The 10,574-nt window shown below is 41.8% G+C and overlaps 1 protein-coding gene across 3 annotated transcripts; it reads left to right on the forward strand.

Annotated features, from left to right (window-relative positions):
• The first annotated feature begins 52 nt into the window (after positions 1–52).
• On the forward strand, positions 53–3,598 carry LOC115159577 (zinc finger protein 664). 3 transcript variants are annotated; one of them, XM_029709446.1, is made up of 2 exons: positions 53–312; positions 1,355–3,598. In XM_029709446.1, exons 1-2 carry the CDS (start codon positions 192–194, stop codon positions 2,938–2,940), a joined length of 1,707 nt encoding a protein of 568 aa, XP_029565306.1. In that variant the 5' UTR covers positions 53–191; the 3' UTR covers positions 2,941–3,598. The 3 variants fall into 3 exon arrangements, with proteins under 3 accessions (XP_029565306.1, XP_029565305.1, XP_029565307.1); XM_029709445.1 differs by lacking the exon at positions 53–312 and adding an exon at positions 776–1,099; XM_029709447.1 differs by lacking the exon at positions 53–312 and adding an exon at positions 792–839.
• The last annotated feature ends 6,976 nt before the right edge of the window (positions 3,599–10,574 follow it).

Raw genomic sequence — 10,574 nt, forward strand, 5'->3', positions numbered from 1 at the left:
GTGATTGGCAGTCAGAGAAAGCGCACAAAGACACCTGAGAGCATTGGGCCTCTGCCCACAGCCTAAAGGCACCCACACAGCTTTGGGGAGTGTCTGAACTTCATTCCTGAAACTCAGACTGACACAAGGGAGTGAACTGGTAGAGCCTCAGAACACAGCAGGCATTCTTCTAAGCAAATATTATGTAAGCCATGAGTCCCAGTGGACCCTGTTCCCCAGGTCTTACAGAGGAAGAAGAAGCTGTTCCAAGACAACATTCCCTCTGTTTTTTCATAAGGATTGTTCCATGTAAACCTCAAAATAACAATAAAGGTAAACAAGCACTTTACATGTGTTGACTTCATAAATGATGTTGTTTTGTAGCACTACATACAGTAGGACACTACATGTAGTGCTAGTTGTTGTGACAAGTAGTATAACTTGGATCTATGCTTCTTGAACACTAGCTACTTGAACAGTAAACACGTGTCAAATCACCAAACAAATCACCAAACAAACACGTGTCAAATCACCAAACAACCTCACCAAACAACCCCCCAAATCACCAAACAACCCCCTACAAGCTCCCCTCGACAGAATGCACTAAATGTATGTCATATTAATGAACATTAAACGTACCTTTACCTGCGAGGTAAAGGTACGTTTAATGTTAATGCTACTACGCTTGAATAGACGGCCAACACACATGCAATGCGTACTCCTAAACTGCGGAGGCGGTAAAAAGGCACTACGGAAAGATAACAACAACACGAAGGAATGGTACGTCACTTTCACGCGACGATTACTGATTTGCTTTGTTCCGTACACGGCAGCAACATCATACACACCCATCTTGTAAGGTAGTTTAAAAGGTTTTAAAATATGTTTATCGTTTATTTGTATCCTATTTATTAGTAAACTATGGCCAAGTCAAAAGATTTAAAAGTATTCTTGGAGTCGTCTCTGAATGCGATTTTTAAAGCCACAGTGAGTGACATATTGGAGTCAGTGGACCAGACATTGTCTGAGTACAAGGGTAAAATACAAAGAATTGAAACTGAGAATGAAGATCTTAGACAAAGGTTGCACGATCAAGACAACAAGGATTCGATAGTTAAGGGTACGTACATAATGCACAGTTGTTTTAAAAATGTGTGCATCTATCGATGCACACCTGGTTGCATAATGGCGAGGTAGGCCTAGCTGTCCTTTGTTGTCCAAACTTGAGGTACAAGCCGCCCTCAATATGGGCACTGAGCCAAGCTGACCCTCACTCTGTTGTATGTTTACATGTCCTTTTCCAGGTACCCACTGAAACCATGGATAACAGTTTACTTTTTTTTTTTTTTACTTAAACATGTTTTGTTTTGCACAGACCCTGGAAGTGACCAGGATGCTGTTCACCTCCCTGACTTGTCAAGGAAGACCTGTTCCAGCCATTCAGCTTTCGGCCAATCCCAGAAGCCAATCAAAACACAGGGTGATGAGCGAAGGAGCTCCAGGAGACAGCAGAAGGACAAAATGCCTCAGAGCAGAGGATCTGTTTCTTTTACAGATGCAGCAGCTCAGCAGGAACCAGAATGCCTCCAAAACGTTTCTGCCCTAATGTTCAAAAACATAAAGACAGAACCTGATATGGAGGATGACTACGCCATAGACCTCTCAAAGCCCCCGTCTCCTCTCAACCTGGCTTCTAAGCAAATTAAGACAGAGAGTGCTGAGGTGAATTACATCATTCCTGAAGAGTATGATGAACACCTTCAGTCACCACTGGACACAGATGTGGACTCTAGAGACAGCGACAGTGACGTCAAAGTCACCATAGTGTCTGACAGTCACATGGCCATGGAGATGGGAGACGAGTGCGGCCATTTTGTTGAGTCAGAGGGAAGGCTGTGTCATAATGTAACTGGAGAGGCTGAACCAGAAGAAGACCCCTTTCTGACATACTACCCTGACATGGGATCTGACCCTGCTGGGACGAGTGGGGAGGACATTTTACCCACTTTGAACTCTGCAGAGCCCTCTAAAAACGCACAAGGCTTCTACAACTGCACCCAGTGTGAGAAGACATTTAGTCGAGTGAACTCCCTCAACATCCACCTGAGGACTCATAGTGGCGAGAAGGCCCACTGCTGCAACTACTGCGGCAAACGCTTTGGCCGAGCAGACCTGCTCAAGTCCCACAAACGCACTCACACGGGAGAGAGACCGTTCAGCTGCGACCTCTGTGGTAAGAACTACGGTCACCCGGGCCAGCTCAGGATACACAAGCGTGTTCATACGGGAGAGAGACCGTACTGCTGCCCACACTGTGGGAAACGCTTCAGTGAACACAACCAGCTTAAAGTCCATTTACGAACTCACACAGGAGAGAGGCCATACAGTTGCACTGTGTGCGCCAAAACCTTCAGCAACGCAGGTAACCTGAGGATACACCAAAGAATCCACACTGGTGAGAAGCCTTACTGCTGTGTACAGTGTGGCAAGAGGTTCAATGGTATGGGGGACCTGAAAACACATTACAGGATTCATACAGGGGAGAGGCCGTACCATTGTGACCTGTGTGAGAAGACCTTCAGCCAGGCAGGCCACCTCACCATACACAAGCGGATGCACACAGGAGAGAAACCGTACACATGCTCAGAGTGCGGTAAGAGGTTCAGTGTGGCGAGCAGCCTCAAGCTGCACCTGAGGACTCATACAGGGGAGAAACTCTTCAGCTGCTCTTACTGTGGGAAGAGCTTCAGTAGGTCTGGCCATCTGAAGAGACACGAACAGGTCCACACCAAGGAGAAGGTCTACCCCTGTGACCAGTGTGGGAAGACCTACACTGACCAGTCATCCCTCAAAAAGCACCAGAAGACTCATGGAGCTGAGGAGCTGAGGACTGAGGAGAATCAGAGCAGTACCAGTGGGACTGATGTTCCCCATAACCTGGAAATAAAGACTGAGGACTAAGACTGTTATGTCATATTACTGTATGTGTTACAGTGTACTCTTTATGGCGATTTAATGTTAATGTATCAGTACGTTGTAGAAACACTATGCTGAATTTCACAAGAACTCAAGCTTAGATTTCCCCGAGTAGTAGGACAGGAATCTGCTTTGAGTGTATGTAGCCTAAGAGCCATTCTTGCCAGTAATGAAGTATGATAATGATTGTCATTCGTGTTAGACTGTCTATGTATAAAGCGATAATGTTATTTTCTAACACTGTACATAGCTTTTAAGGCACATTCTCGATCAACAAAATGTTGATTTTCTTTAAAAGAGTGTCATGCATTTTAGGCTGTGCAAGGTGTAAATAATGATTGGTTGCAATGGCTTTTACCTAGAGACAAACATTTTATTTAATCTATGAACATGTCACTAATTTTCACAGTTAATGGTTTTAGAAACCATACTTTTAAGACATGAATGTTACGGTAGAATATTGGATTATTTAGATAAGAATGATGCCAAACTTTCGAAATGATTTATTATTCAAAGTGTAATTAATAGGCCGATGTATTGTGGTAAATGATACATAAAAAATTGACTTGTTACTGAGAATCTATCCTTAATATGGAATATATTCTGCTGTTATTCCAAATTAAAATAATTTATCAAAACCAAATACCTCTATTCCTCAGTTTCTACAGTGTTGTATTTATTTCTACAATTTTATTTTTTTACCTTTTATCATTCTGACACCAGCATTCAAATCAGTTGGTATACAGACAACCAAATGCATAATCCTCTAAGACATAATGCAGTATGTGTTAATATTTTTGTTACTAATTCATTACACACCTTTAATACAACAGAAATAACATATGAAATAACATCGGCATACAAACACATTAGCCCACATGTCAAAAGAACTGAGTATGCTCAACATTTTATTGCATTTACTTTCTAGACAGGCTTACTTTCTCGAAGGCATTTCCATCCCCATATATGCAGTATGAAGTAAGTAAAAACAAAGATATAAAGGAAGTAAAAAAAAACATTTTGCCCATATGCTAATTTTGTTTCACCTTAAATCTGAGAATAGTTGTCTACTGGTAGTCTACCTACATCTTGTGTCCTCATCAATACCTTACATTGTCAGTTTTGGACCAAAACTACTTCCCACCATAATAACCAGACTTCTACCAGTACAGTATGTGTGTTGAGGGATCATCCTGAGTTGGCTGTATTTCTGGTACAGCAGCAGCCAGGTTTCTGTGGTAGTATTTTCTCTTTTGACAGGTAAAGCACAGGTTGGATACTGCTGCTAATGTCCATGAAGCCAAAGGCAATGTAGTGGATGTAGCACTGGAATACATCTGGGGAGAAGTATTGCTGGAAGGGGAACAGAGCCACGGGAGGGAAGTAGTTAAAAACAATGATTGCCAATATGATGAGGACCATTTTAAAGGCTCTCTTCTTGACAGGGTGCATCTCGTCACGGCCCGGCCCAGACTGCCTCAGAGCCCATAGGATGGCGACATTACAGAATACCATGAAGGTGAATGCTGCCAGGATCATGACTGTGAAGACCTTGTCAAAGTTCACGATGTTGCCCACGCACTTGGCGGTGGAGTAGGCCAGCGTGACAATCCACATGACGGCGGCAAGCACGGGCCGGTGGCTGCGGTCCTTGAGCTCTGTGAAGGTGATTGGGTGGAGCACGGCCATGTAGCGGTCCAGGCAGATGCAGGACAGGAAGAGCGGAGAGGAGTCCTTGACGCCGTAGAAGAAGCGCAGCACGTACCAGGTGCTGCTGGTGGTCAGGTAGACGATGTTGGCCAGCTCCAGAGGGGGGATGAGGCAGAAGAAGGTGTCCAGGATGGCCAGGTGAAGGATGAAGATGTCCGAGGTGGTGGAGTCACTCTTGTTCTTGTGCAGGAGCCACAGCACAATGACGTTGGCTGGGATCCCCAAGAACATGTTGATGAACTGCAGCACCAGGTAGAAGAGAATCACGGCTGGCATGCCGTCACACTGCTCATATACAGTCTTGTCCCTTATGCTGGAGTTTAATGGTCTGTGTGAGATGAAGAGCAAAGACGAGTTGAAGAACACCTCCATGATGACTGGACTAGTGGGAGACTCAGGGGACACCGGACAAGAACTCTATATCTGGACAAACAAATAATACAAGCTTGTCAGATTTAGCACAACTTCTTTAACAGCTAGTTGGACACTTTGACATATCGTTGATCATGCTTTGTAATAAAACAACCTTTCCTGTAGCATCTTCATTTTTCTCTTTACCCACTGAAGAACATCAACATGACTTAATATCTGTCTTAAAAAAGAAATCATGTTACCTAATTCCAGAATGTAGTTGTCTGATATTGAATAATTCCCCTTGCCACATGTTTGTAATATGTACCACTGTTTAAACATAAACTGTGAGTACATCCCGTTTTAGTTTCTAGGCACGTAATAAAGACTGAGTCTTGCCATGAGTCCATGCAGTATGTACTCTGTTTCCTAGGAGATATTCCTATATACGGTAGCTAAAGCCCAGACTCATATACTATGCTTGACAATATAATTTAAATATTTGTTTCTTTTGTTGGACAAGATATCCTATTTCTAAAAATAGTCTTCATTCTGGACACCTGAGCTGGAGCTCGACTGATAAGAAGCCTTTTGATGGTTAATGAAAATATTTGAATGGACAGAAACTCCCAGTATATACAAAACAAAGAGACAGACTTACTGGTATGTTACATGGCTTTTGGTAATAAAACATTTGAATGGACAGAAACTCCCAGTATATACAAAACAAAGAGACAGACTTACTGGTATGTTACATGGCTTTTGGTAATAAAACATTTGAATGGAGAGAACCTCCCAGTCTATGCAAAATAAAGAAACAGACTTACCGGTAGGTTACAGGGCTTTTGGTTTGCAGGAACAGTATGTCTTCAGCTGGTTCAGCTCTGTGTTGCAGTGAACGGTGTCTCCACTGTGGTGTCTCCACTGTATGGTGTCTCCACTGTGGTGTCTGCACTGTTGCTCATCCTCCTTAGTTCTTCATCTGTGTTCATCTGTGAGTGTGTGAGTATGGACTGAGCCCTCACCTCAAAATAAGGTGTAGAGAACACCCCCTCACCGATGACCCAACACTACGGGGATCCTGACGATCCAATCACCACATGAAGATAAGGGTGTGGAAACCTGGGAAATGTTTCCCCTGGCATCCATAGCACGCTTAGCCGTTAACTCACTGTACACACATCACTAAGCCATTTGCATGGCTAAAACACTATGTAACAGTACAGTTTTGTCATTTATGAAACAATTATAGTATAATAAATATGGCAATAATAATACATTTAAAGAGAGGTGTGGGTATAATGGTTCCATTGGTTGGTTTGGAGAATATGTCGTGAGAAGCCATTGCCATTCACACTGATTGGCAATGATGCAATACGCCATTGGAGCCTGACGGAAATTTGGTGGTAAACAACTGATGTAACAATCCAGAAGATCACTTCTGAAATTCAGTGTAACAAAGGGTAATCTGTTACATGGGCATGACATGCATTATTTTGTGATCCGTGAGCCGTGATGACTGTCAGTGGTGTACACAGTACATTGGCAGTGAGGATTTTGTGTGTGGCTTCATTGGCGAAAAAGGCTCCTTGATGCATAGCCTGCATGTGCTGTTTGGCCTGTTATCTGTACAGATGTATAGAATAGCTCCTAATAGCCGACTCTTAATGTCAGAAACTGATCTCATAAAGAGTTCATTTGACCTTTCAGATGACCTCTCAAATTACAGAGCACAGATTGTTCTTTCTTCATTTTCATACGATTATGGAAGAACCGTAACTTAGAGGAATAAAGACATCTACACCAATGTATGACGCTTTTTTCAATTATAAATTAGAATTAAATGACACTTCACTATGATGCCACATATTGGTGGTTATCTTTAAAGTATTTGAATAAACTTTTCATACAATGACAGTCAATCAACTCAACTGGATCCAGTCCAGAAGGATTCACCTGATTCCTTTACTAATTTGTATGTCTGATTTGTTTCTGTCTGATTTGTTTCTGTCTGATTTGTTTGGGTGAATATGGTTATAACTTTGTGTGTTTATCGTGGTAAATGGTTACAACTCGCCACAGCATCTGTCGAAAGACAACCCAGGTTTGTTCATCGTGACTGAATCCAAGGTTGTGTCTACATTAGTTCTATGTTCATACAGGACATCTTTTGTTCATATAAGGGAAGACTCCCAGACACGTGTCACTTTCAGCCCGGGGCTCTGAACTCCACCTGCGGCCACAAGACCGGGTTCTGTTTTTATCAGCAGACAAAACATCTAACCAAAGTTCATTTAAATGTCCCCACATTCAAATGTCATATACATTTTAATTATTCCACTCTGATTTTGTTTAATGAAATTTCAGTTATCAGTTTCAGGAAATGCCTCATTAGATTGCCAATTGTGATGAAAATGACAGCAATGAAACTGATAGGTTTAAAAGAGATGCCATTTAGTTGAGTTAAATCCCCTTCTCTTGCAAGTATCTCAGAGAAAAGTGACAACCTGAAATCACATAATTGAAGAACACATAATGCCAGACATTGTTTCCATGCTTCTCCTATCCCAGACAGTGCGCTGTGTAAAAGTCACGACCCCTACCGTGCAGCAGTCAGTCATGCAGACGACATGATGCCCCTGGGATGCCATTGCCATTCTGTTTAGTTAGTCTCTGAGAGAGAGATGAACAGCAGAGGAAAACTGCCCTTGGAGTCTCTGACTCAACATGCTTAGTTGTTGCTGCTTTGGGTGCCCTTTTAATTAGTAGGAATTCATGCTTCAAGTGGAATCAGTGGACTCTAAGATAATCGTAATTAATTAGGAATGTTCATGGTTGTTGTTGTTGTGTTTCAAGCTGGTGAAATGAAGTGTAATAAAAAATGTGAATGTCATAAGTGCATTGTTAATTTGCTTATAGTTATTACAGATATAATACATTTTAAACTAATGTCTCTAATGAATAAACCCCGCTGTCTCACCATTTCTAAAACGTTGGAAAGACATTACACCAATTCCAATCAAGTTTTTCCTGAGAATTGTATGCCCAGGACAAACAGAATTACATTCCTTATTAAAATCTCCTCCACTGGATCTGACCTAATAAAATCCAAGGGTACAAAATGAATATCGGATGAACTATGTCATACAGTGAGAACGTAGTAGGGCATTTCCTAATGTGATGGTTATCTGTGAGGCAAGATCCCACTACTCAACTACAATGGGTGTCATTGATCTGTCAGAGAAGCCACATGTATTATCTCTCAACAGAGAAGATACAAAGATCTCTATCTGAGAGTTGACTATATAGATATTCTTATTGCTAGACAGATCATTAAGCATGGTAGATCTTCTGGTTAGTTACACTGTGTGTCTGTCCATCCCTCCTGTTACAATAACACACAATCAAAGGTTATTCATCTCAACCTGTCCATCATGTTGGCACTAGTGACTTTTATATTTGATGAGAATAAATTGGAAACAAAAACAGTCATCATCTGTCAGTGGTCGTGTATATGTGTGTGATTATTTAATGGTGCTATTAACAAGCAACAACAGACACAAGGAGATATACAATAGAAGGGGATCAAAGTGTATCAGATGTGGATGCATCAGTCAGTCTCTCTCTAGACACCTTACACACCAGGCCTCATTCTCTCCACCATGCAGGAGAAACACGAGCCCTATTACATCTCATGGAATACCTGTTCTCTTCCTCACTGACATACATTCTCATCCAGACATTTGTGTACCAGCAGTTCTAAGATCCTAGATTTTCCATAGACACCCCGCACTGGCAAACATGGGTTGAGACTACATTGTTCCCATAATGTAAACATTGCATCGACATGGCTCTTTGATAGACGTTTCCGATTTCTAAATGTAACCCAGGTTCCAACCACAAATCAACAACAAGGTTTGGTTGATTTAGAATTGAATTCATGTTTTCTGACAACTCAATCAAATATTAATAGGAATGTGTCATCTTTTCTCAGTGTGCTGTCCATATAAACATTTGTTTAACCAAAGTAAGTATTCTTTCTATTTTACTTCATTTTCTAAATGTTTGCCGTGCTGGAAAAGAGGTTGGAATATTCATTTAGGAGTAATATGAAAGGTCTAAGCTCCCAACTGTGCCATGTAAAACATGACTTGAAGACACCTGCACCAAACAGTTTTTCAGTCGACATCCTATAACATCCCCTGAATAGAGGTGACCGCTTTCTAAATCAACTAAACGTTGTGCAACAAGAGGCAATATATCAAATCTTCAAAACCCTCTACTACTGATGACCACCATCTGGATTGACCCTGTAATACAAAGGAATAGAAGAGCGAAGCCAAAGTGAACCCAAGGTGAAACACTACAAGATAAATGAAAAGGGGACTGATTATAAGACCTTATTGGCACCTTATGGTCATGTTTATTTTACTGTTAAGTGGGAATACTTCAATAGAAAGAGGAAAGGATTGGGTGGCATTGACTAACATACAATGTGAAGCCAAAGACATCAAATCAAACAGGAGAGACAGCTAGGCAGTCAGTCACAGCAGAGAGTATTTATATGCAGACATCACAACAGTACCTAATAAGAGTTGCATTGCAAAATCATCACATAGCTGCGTTAAATAGCAATTACTGCCACTAAAAAACATCTTCTCAATTAGAAATGTAAGAGGATTCAAGATTGAACGGGCCCAGTTGACTACGTGGTTTATGAGGCCACTGGTTTAGATTCTGGTTTGGTGGGACCATTATGAGCACAGCATTGAAAGAGCAGCAGTACCTATGCTTGGTTTTAACCTCTCAGCGAACCAGGTCTCACAAAGCACATTCTGTTCATCCTGTACTAACATGGCATTACTCATTTTTGACACAAAGGCTCTGAGACACCTCTGTAGGAAGGTGTCTATGAAGCCAGTCTCGCATGAATCATTACAGCACATTACATTACATTAGAAGTCTATCGACCAAGGAGGAGTCATTTTTCCCACTAGCCAATCCAACATTACTCTTCTCTGAACCCTGTCCCGTTCCAGTGGTCCCTCTGCCACCAGGGACCAGGGCTCAAACACATTCAATAAATACCAATCCTTCTCATCTTCAAGTCTCTTCTACGTGCAAACTTCTCTCCTACCCTCTCCTCTACTAGGTCTCCTTGGCTTGTAGGACATGTGTCACTTTTCTAGTGCTCTCAATACATTCCCATTAAGGGAAACAAAACAACATTTACATGCTGCTCTTCTGTTCTACTCCTAAGATGATGGGTAATTAAGCAACAAGGCCAGAGGAGGTGTGGTATATGGCCAATATACCACGGCTAAGGGCTGTTCTTAAGCATGACGCAACGCGGAGTGCCTGGACACAGCCCTTAGACATGGTATATTGGCCATATACCACCAACCCCCGAGGTGTCTTGTTGCTATTATAAACTGGTACCCAATGTAATTAGAGCAGTACAAATAAATGTTTTGTCATACCCCTGGTATACGGTCTGATATACCACAGCTGTCAGCCAATCAGCATTCAGGGTTCAAACCACCCAGTTTATATTAGAC

This window comes from Salmo trutta, chromosome 23 (assembly GCF_901001165.1).
Source record: "Salmo trutta chromosome 23, fSalTru1.1, whole genome shotgun sequence".
NCBI lineage: Eukaryota > Metazoa > Chordata > Actinopteri > Salmoniformes > Salmonidae > Salmo > Salmo trutta.

Excerpts from the sequence above, each read along its gene's own strand:
- LOC115159577 (XM_029709445.1), top strand. The coding sequence starts at position 901 with ATGGCCAAGTCAAAAGATTTAAAAGTATTCTTGGAGTCGTCTCTGAAT. Across the intron at positions 1,100-1,354 it reads CAAGGATTCGATAGTTAAGG|ACCCTGGAAGTGACCAGGAT; the intron begins GTACGTACATAA and ends TGTTTTGCACAG.